General features: G+C 53.9%; 1 protein-coding gene across 2 annotated transcripts in view; it reads left to right on the top strand.

Annotated features, from left to right (window-relative positions):
* The window catches only part of TMEM63B (transmembrane protein 63B), a 48,753-nt gene that overhangs the window by 24,308 nt on the left and 6,867 nt on the right, over window positions 1–17,578 (top strand). The window contains exons 2-16 of one of the 2 annotated variants that reach the window (XM_052806671.1): window positions 4,949–5,147; window positions 5,778–5,857; window positions 7,702–7,740; window positions 11,387–11,477; window positions 12,266–12,303; window positions 13,083–13,225; window positions 13,496–13,547; window positions 13,838–13,946; window positions 14,467–14,537; window positions 15,387–15,467; window positions 15,598–15,721; window positions 15,811–15,944; window positions 16,094–16,231; window positions 16,509–16,662; window positions 16,931–17,037. In XM_052806671.1, coding sequence (XP_052662631.1) covers window positions 4,971–5,147; window positions 5,778–5,857; window positions 7,702–7,740; window positions 11,387–11,477; window positions 12,266–12,303; window positions 13,083–13,225; window positions 13,496–13,547; window positions 13,838–13,946; window positions 14,467–14,537; window positions 15,387–15,467; window positions 15,598–15,721; window positions 15,811–15,944; window positions 16,094–16,231; window positions 16,509–16,662; window positions 16,931–17,037 — 1,538 coding nt within the window. In that variant the 5' untranslated portion in view covers window positions 4,949–4,970. The remainder of the gene's footprint in view (window positions 1–4,948; window positions 5,148–5,777; window positions 5,858–7,701; window positions 7,741–11,386; window positions 11,478–12,265; window positions 12,304–13,082; window positions 13,226–13,495; window positions 13,548–13,837; window positions 13,947–14,466; window positions 14,538–15,386; window positions 15,468–15,597; window positions 15,722–15,810; window positions 15,945–16,093; window positions 16,232–16,508; window positions 16,663–16,930; window positions 17,038–17,578) is intronic. The other variant, XM_052806672.1, reaches the window with a different exon arrangement.

The following is a 17,578-nucleotide window of genomic DNA, read 5'->3' as shown; positions in this document are numbered from 1 at the left end:
AGCATCCTGATGCATGCACTCTGCAGGCTGAGACGCAGCTGTGGAAGGGCCAAGGCATGTCATTGTGGCCTTCCCAGCCTCATGCTGCCTTCTTCCCTTCTTTCCCTTTGCAATGGATGGACAGGAGCTTGGAGGCTTGCTTGGCTCCTACCTGGGTGCTCATCCAAGAGGAAAACCCAGTGAGCTTGTGCTGACCTACAGGCCAAGGACAAAGGCGAGGAGGAGGAGGAGAGCGCCTGCCAAGCCCTCGAGAGCAGCAGTTCCCAGGACTGTGTGCACAGGGCTTAGCAGGCGGGAGCTGGGCTGGAGGCTGTGTGCACTGCAGCACCTGGTGGGATGTGCTTTAGGGACTTCAGCTAGCAAGTGGGATGCCTCTGCTCCTGACGCATGGGTGTAGAAGCATGGGGCAGTGTGGACATGCTGGTCCTGCTGGGGATGTAGAGGCTGTGGTGCAGAGCAGGGAGCAGGCTTCTCTGGGAATGGGGGAAGCAGGGGGACTGCCGTTCCTCCCTCCCCCCTTCCCGCTGCTCATAGAAAAGGTGTTTGATTCCGGTATTGCTGAATAAGAGCTGAAAATGCCTTTTGGCAAGTCTTTCTGTGCTGTCCTTGCTGTTTTGAGGAAGTCAGCAATAAATGTGCAGAGTGCAGGAGGGGAAGGCTCCAGGGCTTGCATGGGACCTGGTTTGATGTCCTGCTCTTACTGCCTCTTTGGCCCTGCTGTGTGCTGTGGTGGGGAGCCGTGCTCACAGTCAGGAAAGGGCTTGGACACCTCAGGCTGGTTCCCAGCCCTCGCAACAGCTTCCCACCAACTCCCTGTGCCTTGGCTCTATTGATGCGCAGGAGCTCATGCTGATGTTAGCATCTCAGCCCAGGCTGAGCCAAGCTCGCCCTGTCCTACAGCCCTCGAGGGGAAGGAGGGACCAGGAAAGGCACCTTTAACTACGTCCTGGCACGGCACAGCCTGTGTGGTCACAGGGGCTCTCTTACCTGCAGTGGCAACATAGGTGTAAGGAGGCACGCAGGGTCCTTCCCCAGAGGCAGGCAGTGGGATCTGAACAGAAAGCTTTGCCAAACCATACCTGCCTTGGGTGGGGGCAGGGCATCAGGTGTGTATTTGGGGAGGGGGGGCAATCATTGCTGGACAAGCGCTGCTGGAGGGGATTTCCTTTTGTAATTGGGAAGTATGCTGCTGTGCCACAAGACTGTGCTTGCTGCGAGTGCCACCTTTCCTGCCCACCTGTGCTTTGCTTAAAACACTGCACCCAATGTCAGCTGCTTCCAGGACCAGCTCTGCACCTTGCAGCACAGGACACATTGCAGCGTGCCCTGCCTGGTTGAGGGTGGGGATAGAGGGTCCCCTGGAGCAGCTGTCTGAGACCAAGGCGCGAACCAAGCATGAGGACAGAGGTATTGCCAGGCCCACGAGTTGCGTTGTGCCTGGCAAGACCAGCCAGCCTCCTGCTCAGCTGATCAGCTCCTGGGAAGGGTCTTTGGATGAAGGGTACTAGGTAGGCACTAGCAATTGAGCCTGCAGAGATGACCACCAAGCTTTTTCTTAGTTACCTAATTCATGTTGTAACCCCAGAAGAAGCTGGGCACCTTGGTGGGTCTGACCTGATGTGGTAGGTTGCTGCTGGGTGTGCCTGCAGCTGGGGGAGCTGAAAGGGCAGAAGTGCTCCAGACATCTCTACAAGCTTTCTGAGCCTTCCCACACACCTGAAGCACCTCTGTCTCCATGGGGAGCCCCTTCTTGTGCTTGCCAGGTGGGATGTTGCATACCTAAGGATGGTGCTGACTGCCACTGTGCTGCCTCGCTGGGCTGATGAGGAGGCAGTGTAAGCCTTGGGCATATGCCACAGCTTTTCCATTACTGGCTGTTCTGGTTGGGTTACTGGAGAGGCTAGGAAGGTTTATCTCCAGTCCCTTCCAGTCCATCTTCTAGGCTTCAGAAAAAAAACACATCTCTGGGACCTGTCTCTGTGAAATGTGGCTTAAATTACCCATAGGCTTGTGAAGTTTGTCTTGAACACGTAATGGTTTGTATAAATAATGATTATGATAGGGCTGTGGGCAATGTGAGCATATGAGCCTTGTTTCTGTTAGAAAGACGACCAGAAAATGGAGCCATAAAACATGCGGGAATGAGGTAAACAGTTTGGTCTCTGCAGAGGAAAAAGCATACTTCCCTTATCTGTTGCAAGTCTTTCAGTACTTTGGTAAAATAATATATAATATTCAGTCAGCTTGTGTAACTTACTTGGATGTTCAGAAAACTTCTGAAATTCCTCACAAAAGACTGTTAAGAAAATGTCCAGTGGAGGAGATGTAGAATCCTGGATCAGAAAATGGCTGAGGGTCCACAAACAAAGCGTAGGAGCGAATGAGTAATTTCAGTGTGACACAAACAGAGGGATGAGGTCCTTCACTATTAATGACCCAGAAAAGATAATATGCAGCAAGTTACCCAAAATCTGCAGATACCCTGGAGTCATTCAGATTTGTCAAAATGAAATGACTCCAGAGCGACACTGCGTGAAGTGGTGTGAGGCAATGAGAAAGTGGGTACTGAGAAGCGTGCAGCCAGGTGTATGGAAGGAATGATTTGTTCTGGAACATGGCTGGCTTCTAAATTACTGTGACTACTCAGGGCAGCAGCATTGTGGGCCAGCTACAGAGATACTTTTCCTCAATACGCAAAGATGCCATCAGACAAGTAAATCATGCTCAGCCACACGAGGAGTAGCATAAGAAGAGATGCTGAGAGCGTCAGGATGCTGTTCTGGCAGTCAAGGTCATTTCCCTACCCAGGATATGGTATGCGGTTCTGGTCACCTTTCCATAGGGTCAAAAGAGGATATACTGGGGATGTGCGTGAGAGTGGTTAGAGCTGGAAGACACCTTGTGTCATGGGAAGGAGGGAGCACTTAATAGTAGTGAGCTTAGCAGGTCTAGAAAAAGCAAAGGCTTTTATTCTTTGCCACTATGTAAGGAGAACCGAATGCTGTGGAGTTGCAGTGGGATCACAGTCTTTTACTCAACATCTGGAACTGGTTGCTGCAAGATACCGTTTACAAGATTCCCAAAATGAGGAATGAGAGGTATTTCTCTTTGCAATGAGTCCATCTAGTCTGGCACTTTGGAAGTGAAAACAGAGGGGTATAACCATTCATGCTCCAAAGCGTGTGACTTTACATTGGTGAGTCTCATCCCATCGTTTCTTCCCATCCCTCCCGTGGAGCTTCCCAGTCTCCTGTTAGTTCAGCCAGGGTGAATTATCCTGCCTGGCTCCCCAGTTGGTTCCCAACTGTAATCTCATGGCTTGGCTTTCTTCTTCTGCTTTTCTACTCCCTTTTTCTGCTCCTGGTGGCCATGCTCTAGCTCTGTACCTGTGACTATCTCTTAATAGACTGCTTGGTGGCTTTTCCAATTTGGCTGACCCCCCTCAATGCCTGTACCCAGCTGGGCTTTTGCTTGTTGCCGTGCCCTTTGTCATTGGTGCTTCAGCTGGTTTGCAGCTGTGCATCCGTACCAGCTGAGCTGGGAGGGATCACTTTGAAGCTAAGCTCTGTAGGACACTGCAGTGAACAGTTTGGTGGTCATTATCCAGCCAGCAGTGTGCTGTGATGCTGATAAATCTCTGCAGCCAGGCGGGAGATTGCCAGGATATACCCATGAGCTGGTGGGAAGAGCCCTGCGCCCTCTCTGCTAATGTCACCATCCAATGTGGAGCTAGAAGGGCAGGGCTGGTGGCAAGGGACGTTGCTGGGACAAGAGGCTGAAACCAGTGCAGGGAAGTGGTGGTGGCTTTCTCGTGCTCTGGGTAAGTGACAGCTCTTTTACCCAGGCCACCAGAATGCCATTTCTGGGCTTGGGTAAGCAGCCCCTGAGCATTGCCCAGAAGTGATGCTGTGCTAGCCAGCCTTTCTGCATGGTATGTGGTAGTAGTGAAGGATTTGGGGTGGTTGGTGGGTGCTGTGTAAAAGGAGTGGTTCAGGGATCGACAGCCTGGGTAGATCTTCCCATCTGTTATCACTGCTTGCTTCTGCAGCTGATGGGGTTTTCTCGTCCCTGTTCCACAATGTGGTTGTGTTTCTGCTGTCGATTTGTCATTTCTAGACCATCCTGGTGATGCTCAATTTGCATTTATCCGTTGCTAGCATAGTCTTCTCTGTTTCCCATGGAGCTGCTCTGCACAAGAGGAAGATCTCCCCATGTCCAAACAGTGATGCTGACCCAAGCCCAGCTGTGGGTCTTGTAGCAATTTGTGGAGGGCACTGAAATAAATAAAATATTTGACCAGCTAAATAGTAGAGCTTAAGCCTCTTCTCTGCCCTCTGTGTGGTTGCATCTAAATGCATCCAAGTCAGAGGAAGGAAGGAAAACAAGCAGGGGGTGTAACTGGCCCCTGATGGGTGCCCTGGGGGCTGAGGCCTGCAGTGAGCCGAGGGTGGTGATTCAGCCTAATAAAGCTAATGGCACGCAGCCAGGCAAAGGAAACTGTGGGATCATGATGCAGCAACTGTCCCATAGCAGTTTGCTTCCATCATCCAGACGTGACTTCATGCCCCCACCACCCCACCCTTTCATTTTTTCCTGTGCCTAAACATTCTCCCTGCTGAGGGGAAGGGGCTGAGACACTGCGTCCTCAGGAAGAGTAGCCCTTGAGAAGGAGGCGCACCTAAGTGGTGAGAGAGTGGGGGAACAAGGAAGGGAGCTCTGGGACTGTGTGTGGTGGGACCACAGCTGCTGAAGCACCCAGACTCTTCCAGCACCCCTCAAACTCATCAGGCTTCTCCAGATGACCTTGTCCCTGGACCCTGGTTCCCAGGGAAATCCTGTAGCATAGAGGAGCCTGAGCCAGCAGGCAAGGTTGACCCCTGACTTCAGCAGGGCTACACTGTCATCCAGCTGGTGTGTGTCTAACCAGGCCTTTCTCTCCTTTTCCCAGGGAAGACGATGAAGCTGTAGAGATGCTTCCCTACGTGATCGCCACCCTGGGCTCAGCAGGGGCCTCCTGCAAAGCCTCCACATGCAACAACAGCACCAAGGACTACTGCTACAGTGCCCGCATTCGCAGCACTGTGCTGCAGGGGCTACCCTTTGGTGGGGTGCCCACCGTCCTAGCCCTCGACTTTATGTGCTTTCTCGTAAGTCTACCTACTGTTGGTTCAGCACCTTCTCTCCTAATTAGCCATGAAGGGAGGACTGTGGTTGGGTGGTTGGAGTTAAGGGCTTGGAGTTGGAGTTAAATGCCATCCCAGACTTTGCTGCTGGCTGACTTTATGGTCCTGATCGTGTCCCTTAGCCACTATTGACCTAATTCCAATACCACTGCACTGAGCCCATAGAAGGGCGTTGCAAATTTTCCTAAGGACATGGGTCAGGTTAGGTCCGTTCTGCATCCCAAAACTCCCACTTACGGTGCCAAGTCCCTGCAGCTTTACCCACCCAAAGGCATTGCTTGTTCCTCCTTAGGAACTGCATGACCACAGATGCTGTAGCCGTAATCTTGCCTCCTTGGGACCTGAGGGCCTTTTGATCTTGTAGTTAACTTAGCTACTGTGTGTTGCATCCTGGACCTCTGCCTCCCACAGCCATCCAGATAGTCTGATTTTAACAGCCCTGGAGAACTTGTGCTGTCCCATGGCCTCAGTGTGCCATTAGCTGAGCAGTCCTGTCCCCTCCTACCCTCCCTGTTCCTGTGGCTCTGCACGCAGAGGGCAAGGACAGAGCTGGACAACGCCTCATCTCACAGCTGCTCCTTTGCTCTCTTCCAGGCACTGTTGTTTGTCTTTTCAATTTTGCGTAAAGTTGCTTGGGACTACGGACGCCTGGCCCTGGTGACTGATGCTGACAGGTAAGCGTAGGAGAGGAACAGGAAAACAAGACATGAGTGGTACCCTTCTTTGCTGCGGGTCAGAAGGGATAAATCCCCTTCTGTGTGCCAGAGGCAGCTGGGGAGGAGATGCAAGCATGCCAGTTGTATCCCCGGAGCTCCAGGCACAGGAAAAATCCCCACTTACCAGCTTTTTTGTTACAGCATCCTTCTCCCAACACAGGGAGTGGTCCCTGCTGGCTCCATATCACTTTTGGTCCCTATAGTGACAGAGGTGTGCAGGGGTCCTTACAGAGGAACAGCAGATGGAGGGTCAAGAGAGGAAAAGAGGTCACAGCAAGGGTGAGGGCTGCCACAGTGAAGGCTTTGTTAAGCTCTGAAGGTGTCTTTGTGGCTCTACTGGATGCAGTTCTTGTTAAGAGCACTTGAAAGTGGTAGGCTGTGTTTCCAGGTGCAGTACTGCTGTGCTAATGCGAGTTTAGCTCACATCCCAAGTACTGATGAGTCGGTGTGGGTATGGATCTTTCCTGCCCAATGCTTTTGTGGGCTACGGTGTCTGTTGGCAAAGCCGGGGCCCACTGGGAATGGCAGCTCCGCAGCAGTGTGATGCTATTCTCATTTTTGCTGTCAGCACAGAAGGTAGGACAAAGATTATTTTCTTCCAGTGCCAAACAAGGAACTCTCCTTGATTAAGCTAGAGGGGTTGTGCAGGTAGTCTGCCTCTCTCCAGGGGTGGTTTGCTGTGCCCTTGGTGCTTTGTTGTGTGCTGGAGGCAAAGTGTGGCTTCTGAAGGCTGACTGTGGTAGGTGGTTCTTCTCCTTGATCAGCTCCACGAGCTTATTGTGCCCAAAGTCTTGGATGGGACTGAACTCCAGCCTCTTTGGCTCCTTTGGCGATACAGACTCAAGTAAGCTTCTCTTGAGCACTCTGTGCATGACAGTGGAAAGAGTAAGAGTTGTTTACTTCCAGCATTGAAACAGGAAATCTGGTTTAGATAAGCGGTCCTGGATAGCATTAGATAAGCAGCTGTGTCCCTGTGGCTCCTCCGCTCCTTTTTGCTTGGCCTGGCTGGGGAAATAAGCAATGCAGGGGCATTGGGGGAAAGTGAGGAGAAGGGAATAGCCATATGAGACCTCACTAGGGAGAGGACAGCAGCTCCTCAGGGTTAAGCTATCTGGACCTAAGCATGGGCTGGTAGCCACAGGGGCTGCACAGCTCTGGCCTTCAGTGGGGAGAGAGGGCTGGCCCTTCTTAGAGGTGATGCTTGAGCACCCTGGGTATGAGGGAGTGGGAGCAGTGGCTGTAGGCAGAAAGGCAGAGGGGTGTCAGCTTTTTGGTGGGGGAGAGCCGGTAAGCATGGGGAGAGGGACAGCATGGCTGCAGATCACCAGGACCAGGATCCCAGGGAGGAGCACCTGCTGTTTGGCCCATCCATGGGGTGGGATGAGCATTTCAGGAGGGTGGGATGCAAGTGTGTTGGCTGCCTGGGTGGGGAGGAGAGGCATGGAAAGGGAGCTCAGGTGGCAGCTGGGCCAGCCCCAGCAGGCTGTCCTGCCTGGCCCCATCCCTCAGGAGCTCGCTGGGACACCCATGGTGTGGAGCCAGGCCACCTTCCCGGTAAAGCCAGCTTCCCTTTAGCTGGCAACAAAGCACTCTGCCCCTGGGCCAGCGGGGGCTCTGGGGCATTGTGGCTTGGGACAGCACTGGGCTCTGGAAGGAAGATCTTCTCCAGCCTGACCATTGGCAGGTTTTTCTTCCTCAGGACAGTGTGGAGCCCTGTTGGGTGCATAGCTGTCTGAGACAGAGGAGACCGAGCGCCTGCTCCCATGGTTGTAACCTCTCCTTTTGTGTTTCTATGCCCCCAGGCGCCGACGCTGGCAGACAGAGCGAGAGGAGCGGGAATAGTATGTCGTTTTTTCAGGGTCTTGTTTCTCTCTTTCTTGCTTGCACTCTCTCTCTTTCTCCTTTTCTCTTACAGTTTTCTGTCTTGCTTCTGAACTAATCTAAGCGGCTGGGAGTCTGGGCTTGGACTTGTGCCTCTCAGTGGATTTGTGCTCTTCTCTTTCCCTCCACTTTGTGTCAGCCACTACCACAGCTGGATGCACCCTTGTTTTCCCCTAGTAGCCCTTAAATGCTCCCTGAGGGCAGCAGTGCCAAGGAGCTCCCAATCCCACCCGAGGCAGAGGGTGCCACATCACGTACCCTGCTCTACCTGCCCGTGTCCAGCTATTCTGCCTTACAGTGGAGAAAGTAAACCTGGTTGCCTGAGCCCACAGCAGGCTTGGGTCACCCAGGTGCAGGGGAGCCTCCTTTGCCTGGTCCTTCTCATGCCAGGGTGCCGTGAGGGCTGCTTCCATGACAGCTGCAAGGGCAGGCGGGTGCACAGAGAGGATCTGACAGGGAGTTGCAAGACTTCTTTTTTTCCTTTACCCATGAGGCTGCTGGGATCATGACAAGTGTTGGCCCTTGTCCCTTGCCACCTACCCCCAGCTGGCAGCACGCCCAGCAAGGCAGCACCTTTGTCCTTTCTCTCTGCCCCTGCAGAAGAAAACTTCCTGCCTCAGTGCTGCTGAGAGCATCCTCTGGCACCTTGGCCTGGTGTTTCCCATTAAGCATTGCCATGGACCTCTCCCTCCCTGCTCTTTCCTCTTTCTTGCTGCTTTTATGCCTAAGAAAAGAGCATCCCTTATGCCTTGCTGACTGGCTGGGTGGTACACACTGCAGAGATGATCAGCTGGCAGTGCAGAGCCTGTGATGGTTGCTCCAGCCAGACTGACACATGTCTGAGGCCAGGGCAGCAAACTGCAGCCTCACTTCTCATACTCCATCACTTGCAAAGCAGGGGCTTGCCACTGCTACTGCCTTCAGAGGGTGCAGGGATGCCCTATTTTTGTAGTTGCTCCTTGCCCCCAAAGGAGCAGACAGAGTTGTGAAAACAGAGGTGGTGGTAGCTGTGGTACATGGCATAGAGGGGACCCCTCGCTCATGCTTGGGTGCTTCACTAGTAGTTGGCCCCGCTCCAGGCGTGTCTGGCAACTTTTCACTGCTAACACCTTGCAGGGGTAGTAAGGCAGAGATAGCAGAGCTGTTGTGCTCTGAGGGTTTTAAGGGGGGGCCACCTCAGTTATCCTCACAAGTGCTTGTCTCTCTCCAGGGGGCTGTTCTTTCCTGCTCACGTTTTTCATCTGAGCTTGCTGGAGCTCTCTGCTGACGCCCGCACCCCTGCCCTGCACCCAAACCTACTGCTTGAGCTGGGACAGTGTTGGTAGCCAGAAACTTTCAAAAGCCTGTGGAGCTCAGCGAGGAAACTTTGTCCTGGCTGTGCTCCTCCAAGGCTGGTGGCACCTTCCCATCCCAGCTGTTCTTTGTGCTGGGGTGCAGTGGCAGGTGGTGGGTTAGGGACATGTGTATGCCATCTGGTGCTCTAAGCCCTTGAATGTGCAACATCGCTCTTGGTGTGGGAGGACATCCTCCTCTGATGTGTCCCTTTGCCTGAGAACCAGCAAGTGCCCTTGTCCTGCCTCTTGCCAGGGCTTGCAGTAGTGATCGGCACTCTTAATTGGTGAGTCAGTCTGCACCAGGAGGTCATGGCAACCTACCTGCACCTCTGTGTGTAAGGGCAGGGATCGCAGAGCCCTGTGGGGCTTGCCACCCACACAGCAACTGCCTGCCTTGCATGGCAGCAAGCCCTTTCCACGGCATGTCTGGCCTCCCCTCCTGGAGCCTGTGATTCCCTTGGCCTGAGGCTAGCTGTGCCTCAGACTCCATCCTTCTCCTTCCCTGGCAGGACCAGCACCAAACCTGGGGCAGTGGGCAGGGTCCCACCTTAATCTTCTTGCAGTTTAGGGCAACCTTGCCTTCACCTACTTGCTTTGTTAGTGCTTTGCTTTAAAAAGTCTCCAGCTAGGTTCAGGTACCATTGGAGCTCCCTTTCCAGCTTTCCATCTTTGGCGAGGTTTGGCTTCCTCTGTCTTCTCAGCACTGCTGATCATCTTATCTCTGCATCCTCCTGAATGGAGCTGAGTTAGCCTGGTCATCTCATAACACGGCACTCTTCTCAGTTGTTTCTTCCAGTGCTGCTTCTGCTCTGCCCTCTGCTTTTCCAGTACTGAGGAGCCAAAAGCACGCCATGTCATTGTGCTGGTCTCTCCCTGGGGCTGTGGACAGCAGAAATTCACCCTTGCTCCCTGTGGCCACCTGCAAGGCCTCTGGGATTTTAAAGGGCTGAAGGTCTGAGAGCTTGGTTGAAGCTCCCTCTGTCCCTCCAGCAGAGCAGGGTGTTGGGCTGTGCAGTTGCAAGGCTGCACACCACTGTCTAATCTGCACTGCTGTAGTCCCATGACCTTCAGCTAATCTCCTTTCCCCTCTCTATGTTACTTCCAGCTAGGGATTCAGCAGGTGCTGCTCTGCTCTGCTCTGAGGGAGGCCGTGTGTCCCATCCTCTTTCCTTTAGCAGGGTCATAAGGGTCTTTGCTTGTTCTCCTTCCCATAGTGTCATCCACTTTGTCTTTAGCACTTGTCTCTCAGCTGCTTCTTCTCCAGGTTCTTGCCCATCTAATCCACCTTGAGTCTGTACTGGTTACAGGGAGACCATGTTTTCATCTGTGTTTTTCCTTTGCTTCTAGCCTTCAGATCAGCCATACCTCTTGCACCTCCAAGGTCCCAGCCTGCTGTTGCCATCTTGCAAGTGCTATTTAATTTAGGTCTCGGGACCATTTTCTTGTCTCCTTTGCCAGCTGCCCTCCACCCCCATTTGTAGTGGGAGCTGTTGTCTGCCTTGAATGCTTCTGCTGCAGGTTCTTCGTCTAGGTCCCTGCCTGTGCCCGGAGTAAAGTGGCCTGGGATATTCACCTCTATTGCTTTCCTGTCCTTTAGCCTGTGGTCATTCACTTCTAGCTGTCTGCCCTGCTCCTGCCGGAGGGATTTCCAGTCAGGAGGCCCAGCTGAGGCTGGCTCCAGGCAGCACAGCTTCTGGGACTCAGCTGTGTTCCTTCTCCTCCTGGCTTCCCCTGCACTGAAGCACTAAGGGTGGGGAGGACTGGTGTAGTGGGATACAGCCCACCAGACTCCCAGCCTTCCTCTTCCCTAAGGCAAGCGAGGCCCTCCAGGACGGAGCTGCTGCCAGCACCTCTCCGGAGTGCTGGGGCTGCCGCCTCGTGGCTGCACCGGAGCCAGAGGGGCTGCAGCACCCTCTGGTTCCCACCTCCTCTCCTCTGTCTAAACCCTGTGCTAAACAGACCTCACCTCTCATCCATGGCAGAAGCCGCCAGCCCCTCCTTGCAGGGGCTGCTGCATAACACAGGTGCCTCTCAGAAGGTGCTGAGCGAGTAGCGTCCACGGCCAAGCCCATGGGGGCTGCTGGGCACAGGGTGCTGTCTGAGGAGGGGTCTCTGCATACTGCTACCTCTGCTCTCTGATCTTGCCTCTCTGTCTTACCTGGGGCAAACTGACCTGAACTAACCTCTGATCTTCTGGGTGCCCTTGGTTCCTAGCGAGGCTGCCTCCTCACATCTTCTAACTTTCTCCCTCGCCTCCTGCTTGTCATTTTAGCGTAGCCTCCGCCCTGCACTCTGACAACCATGACCGCTACGAGCGCCTCACCTCCGTCTCCAGCTCTGTGGACTTCGACCAGAGGGACAACGTGAGTAACAGCAAGAGTCAAACACCTTGCCTTTGAGTGACCAGGAGCCCACAGCTTGTCTGAACCAAGGGCTCTTCAGAAGAAATGCTGTTTGCCCATCCCCGGGCCTTAGGTCCCACACATTGTAGAGCTAAAGGAGATATAACTATGTGGCTTCTAGACATGTGCTTAAATAAGTAGGCTGTACATCTCTGTGGCTTAATGGACATCTGTCCAACCTATAATCTCAGCATTACAAACAATACTTGCCAGCTCCTCCTCACACCTTTATCTCCACTGCTGTTTTCCTCTCTAAAAGGGAGACACAGTTCAGTAGGATAACAGGGTCTGATGGGTGGGTGGTGAAGCTCCCAAGAAATATTCCTCCCCCAGGTGTCCTTTGAGGAGCACTGGCTTGGCCCAGCTTTCCTTCCCAGTCCCTGCAGAGCTCCTGTTGTCCAGGATGATGGCTAAAGTACCTGTGTGGTGAATTTTCTGGGTGTCCCTAGGCTGTGGAGAGCTTCTATGCTAGCCAGGAGCCCACAGGATGCCTGGGAGGTTGACCTGGTAGGGGACGGCCACATGGCAGAGTCCAGCCTGTGTTGTGCCTCATGGAGTAGCACTGTCATCTCCTTCACCTTGGCCCATCTGTGGCTCTGCACGTCTGGGTGCTCATGGTCTGTCCCCCCCAAGCCAAGTCTGTGGAGATGCAAGGACACCAGCCTGGTCCCCTTAGCCTTTGAAGACAGGAGCAGGGATAAGGGAACATGGAGTGATGCGAGACCCTCCTGTCTTCTTTTTCTGCACAGGGTTTCTGCTCCTGGCTGACAGCCATCTTCAGGATAAAGTAAGTGCCCAAGGACCTGCATGGGGGAACCACATGGGGAAGAAGGAGAGGCAGTGCAGGGTGTTAGGACACCCAGTGCAGTACAGCTGTGTGAAGCTGCTGCCCTTGCTGCAGCCCCTTCTCTGAAGAACACAAGCAAAGTGTGTCCTCTGGAGAGGACAAGCAAAGATGGGACTAGATGAGGAGTCTTAAAGCCAAAACTAAGGTCACACAGTGAGTCTCTGACAGAGCAGGGCACCCAGCCCAGGTCTCCCCTGCCTCTCCAGCAGTCCCATCTCAAAAACACTGTCCACTGCTCTGCAGAGACGCTCCTCTCCCTGGGACTCTTGATACGGGCACTGCTGTCTGAGGAAAGGCACAGAGGGGACTGGAGGATGCAGGAAGACACCTCCAGCCTGATGATGCTCAGGAGTAGTCTCCTAAGCACTTCTTGGCTTCAGAGTGCTGTGGGATAGTGTCAGACATCCCGTATTTCAGCAGGGGAGGCAAGGCCCACCAGAATGGTGTGAGGTGGGGTTTGCTTGTGTCCAGCTCCCTGTCCTGGGGGGCAGAGGGCAGGAGCGTGGAGCTGCAGTAAGCATTGCATGGGGAGGTTTCTGCCCAGGCTGGTTCAAGGCTGGGTGCTGGGCTCCCTACCCCAGGGCCTGGCCACGGGTCCAGAGGGCAGAACCAGGGGTGCTGTGTGGGCTCAAACCAGGAGGGCAGCCATGACCCTGTGCTTTTTTCTAGCACTTGAGGGAATGTAGAAGATTGCCTGACAGCCTTTCTCTCCCCGGCAGGGATGATGAGATTCGGGACAAGTGCGGGGGTGATGCGGTGCACTACCTGTCCTTCCAGAGGCACATCATCGGGCTGCTGGTGGCTGTGGGTGTGCTCTCTGTGGGCATTGTGCTACCTGTCAACTTCTCAGGGGACCTACTAGGTGAGAGCAGGGAGCCTTTGGCTGGGCAGGGGGAGCTGCTTTCAACACCATGTGCCAGACCACTGGGGAGCAGTGGAAGGCAGGACAGGACTCACAGAGACAAACCCTGACTGCTGTCCCACTTTAAGCGTGGTGCATCCAAAGGGTCATCCTGGGCAGCTTGGGTTTTGGGGTGTCCTGCAGGTGAGATTCCTGCCATAGCCCACCCCAGTGGTGCTCTGTGCCACTCATTATGACTGAATGTGCTTGTGTCTGCCTCTTTCTCCCTAGAAAACAATGCCTACAGCTTTGGGAGGACAACTATCGCTAACCTGAATTCTGGGTATGTGTGGGCAGTGATGGGATGGATAATTGAGGCCCTTAAGGGGGTATTTTGTAAATGTCCACTTGCTGCAGAGCATCACCTCCTTGAAGGTTGCGTTTCTGCCCTTGCTGTGAGGCTACTGTCCCTGCTCCAATTTCCAGGCTGAGCTCCTGGAAGTTGGCTGTAGGGCATGTGGGCACCATGCCAGTTACTCTGCTCATGGCCCCAGTGCCTTCAGGGCCTAACTAGCCATATACAGACTTGTAGTGGCAACCTTGCATTGGCCTTTGTGGTCTCTCTTGTGACAGGAATAACCTGCTATGGCTGCACACATCTTTTGCCTTCCTGTACCTGCTGCTGACAGTGTACAGCATGCGCCGTCACACCTCCAAGATGCGCTACAAAGAGGATGACTTGGTGAGCAGGATCTGGCCACTCTCCCAGGCACATTTTCCTATGCCCTTCTGTCAAGTCAGGTGGCCTTGGAGAGAGTGCAGAGCACCCCACTTCCCACAGCAATTTGGGGCTGTCTTGTTTTGGCTGTTCTTTTATTCCACCTGGCCAAAGGCAGATCTCCAGAGCAGCAGCCCTGACTGCCTGTGGGGAAAAAGGAGCAGCCTGCACTGGGTCAGCGTGTTGGGGGGGACCCCATGCCTTCCTCGGGTTGCTCCAGCTGCTTTTGCCTTCTTGGTTTCTTAAGGGTACCCCCTGTTTCTGTTCAGGCAGCTACAGTATAAGTCCCTAGCCTGTCAGCGCACGAGGATGCAGGATGCCAACAGCTAGTGGAAGCATAGGAGAGGGGGAGCCTTGGGTGCTAGAATTGATGGGGCTGTCCTTTCCCATCGCTGACTCAGGCCTTGGAGGGGTTTGCTACAATCCGGTCTTCCACACTATCCACACCTACTTGCCCTCCCCTTTTTTTCTTCCTTCCTTCCAGGTTAAGCGAACTCTCTTCATCAATGGGATCTCAAAATATGCTGAGCCAGAGAAGATCAAGAAGCATTTTGAGTGAGTCTCACTGTGACCCTAATTAAAGGCTGCTCTGTAACGGGGATGTTTTTATTGAGGTAGTACTCATGTTACCTGGAATGGCAATAATACATTGAGAGCAGAAAGCTAGTCAAAATCGGTGAACACTTTTATTTTGGGCATCTCTGTTGTTTTTCTGCACAAATTTTTATCTGAATGTGCAGTGTCCTTGGTTTTGTGCCTTGGGATATGCCCAGCTATCTCTTGCAGAGCCATAGGGGGTCAGCCTAGTAAGTAGTGGACAGGGCATGTCCTGAGATGTAGTCAAGCTCAGAGATGAGATGCAGGCAGGAGGCGCTCAAGCGCAGTGACTATGGGATGTTGTGCTGCTGCTTCTGCCCTGATCACAGTCCTTGTAGAAAAGTTTTTTTGGTTTTTTTGGTTTTTTCGTTTTTTTAACAAAAAAATGAAATTCCTTTTCCATCAGGACCTCAGTGAACACACTGTCAGGGCCATGTTTAGAAGCACCATGGGGAGAGGATAAATGCCTTGTACCCTTTGGGAACCCTTCCACCTCTTTCTTACCCCAAGCCCTGTGGCCCATGAAGGCAGAGAGGGGGTGTGAGATCAGAGGGGTGCCTTGCTGCCACAGAGTGAAAGTCCAAAGAGGCTCCTTGTGCCAGAGCCTGGAGGATGTAGTGTTTGCCCCATGTGTTGCTTCTGCTATAAGGGACAGAGCCTGCAGGCTCCCCTGCTGCCCCCAGCAAGCTCTTACTATGCATCAGGATGCTCGGTCCAGGGCAGGAGAGAAGTCCTGGATGCGTGGGGTTTGCTTGAGGGTACAGCCTTTGGTGCTGGGTGTGATGAGCTGGTGCTTCCCATCTGCAGGGAGGCCTACGCCAACTGTACCGTCCTGGAGGCCCGTCCCTGCTATGATGTGGCCCGGCTGATGTTCCTCGACGCAGAGAGGTAACCCCTGGTTTGGGAGAGAAGGCAGGGTGGGCCGATGCCACAGGTTCTCCTTCAAGTCTGGTGCCACAGGAGCTTTTCTGAGCCACCCTCTTTCTTTCCTTCCTTGTCTTCCGCTCTCCTGTTTCAGGAAGAAAGCTGAGCGTGGGCGAATCTACTTCACCAACCTGCAGAGCAAAGACAGCACTCCATCCATGATCAACCCCAAGCCCTGTGGCCACCTGTGTTGCTGTGTCATCAGGGGCTGCGAGGAGGTGGGGAGAGAGCTGGAGGTGTTAGATGGTGGGGCACATGGGGGCTTGGGTCCCCAGGTCTCTGCTCTGACCCCTGTCCTTCTGCCCAGGTGGAGGCCATCGAGTACTATACCAAGCTGGAGGAGAAGCTCAAAGATGATTACAAGCGGGAGAAGGAGAAGGTGAATGAAAAGCCTCTGGGGATGGCCTTTGTCACCTTCCACAATGAGACCATCACAGCCATGTGAGTGCAAAGGGTCCCGTCCTCCCCAGGAAGGTGACCTGTCCCACCTCTCGCCTAAAATCAGATGAATGCCAGCGCTAAGGCTTCCCCCCCAGCTTGTCCCTGCCAGCCCTCTGCATCAGCATCTCCCCCTTTCTATTCTTCTCCAGAATCCTCAAAGATTTCAACGCCTGTAAGTGCCAGGGCTGTGCATGCCATGGGGAGCCCAGGGCCTCCTCCTGCAGTGAGTCCCTCCACGTCTCCAACTGGACAGTCAGCTATGCCCCTGACCCACAGAACATCTACTGGTGAGCTGCTCTGTGGGGCTCAGCGGGCCCTGCCATGGAAAAGGGGTGCATCCTCGCTGTCTCCCTCCCTGTCTGCTCCTCTGGTAACTGAATGAGTTGTTCTTGCTGAAGCCCAGCCTGGCTGAGCTAGAAGTCTGATCTGACTTGGAAGGGAAAAGCCTCAGGCTGGCGCCCTAAGTGCTGTTCACACAGGCTGGGCTGTGGTGTGCATGCGAGGGCCTGGATCTGCCCTTCTCCCCCATGCAGCCATCCTGATGCCTGCCTTCCCTCCTCCCAGGGAACACCTCTCCATCCGGGGCTTCATCTGGTGGATCCGCTGCCTTGTGATCAATGTGGTCCTCTTCATCCTCCTCTTCTTCCTCACCACCCCTGCTATCATCATCACCACTATGGACAAGTTCAATGTCACCAAGCCTGTGGAGTACCTCAATGTAAGGCCTTTGGAGACAGGTGCAGGATGGGTAGCATAGGAACCACCCCAAGGCACAACAGCCCCTGCGAGGGAGGGGATAGGGAGAGAGATTGTCAGTGTTCCCCAGGTCCTGTCAGCCTGGCCATGAGGGAGGTGCTGAGCCTGGCCAGGGTCCAGTGGCAGCCGCGGTGCTGGGGACTCGGCGTCAGCAAAGGCAGCTCTACCTGTGGCTGGCGCAAGAGCTCGCACACTGTGTAACATGCAGTCTCTTCTCTGTCTTGTTGCAGAACCCCATCATCACCCAATTCTTCCCCACCCTGCTGCTCTGGTGCTTCTCTGCTCTGCTGCCCACCATTGTGTATTACTCTGCCTTCTTTGAAGCGCACTGGACCAGGTAAGGACAGCCAGCGCCTGTTCTTAGTTGTACCAGCGTGCTGCCTGGCCACTAGACACTTCTCACTGATGTAAAGCTCCTGGCTGGATTCTTCTGCTTGAACTTCTGTCTTCCACTCTAAGCATGGTGTTATGTTGCACCTCTTGGACACCTGGGGTCTGCTGTAGACAGCTGTTCTGCCAATCCTTAGCTGTTGTGCAGCATGGTTGTCTGAGCAGAGCTTGATGTAGGTCTACAAGAAGAAGAAAGCTGGGAGGAGTTGGGGCTGGTCACTGTGAGAAATGCTAGTAGTGAGGGAAGTCTTGTCTCAGGTGAGCGGGCAGGGGTGGCGTGCCTGTTCTCCTGTGTAAGTCATAGCTTTTCCAAGGGAAACTAGCCTTAGCTGCTATGACTTCTGGCTACAGGGAAGGTATTTGAAGTGCAGAGCACTAGAAATGTGCTGCTTGTAAGGCACATTCCCCACAGGACATGCAGTGTAAGCTTTATTTCCTGCTCTATGTTGCAAAGACTGGTGGGGAGGTTGTCACCAGCTCTGAGGACT

This window comes from Harpia harpyja, chromosome 13 (genome assembly GCF_026419915.1).
Source record: "Harpia harpyja isolate bHarHar1 chromosome 13, bHarHar1 primary haplotype, whole genome shotgun sequence".
NCBI lineage: Eukaryota > Metazoa > Chordata > Aves > Accipitriformes > Accipitridae > Harpia > Harpia harpyja.
The sequence above is the reverse complement of the archived record's forward strand: the minus strand, read 5'-3'. Positions and strand labels throughout refer to the sequence as shown.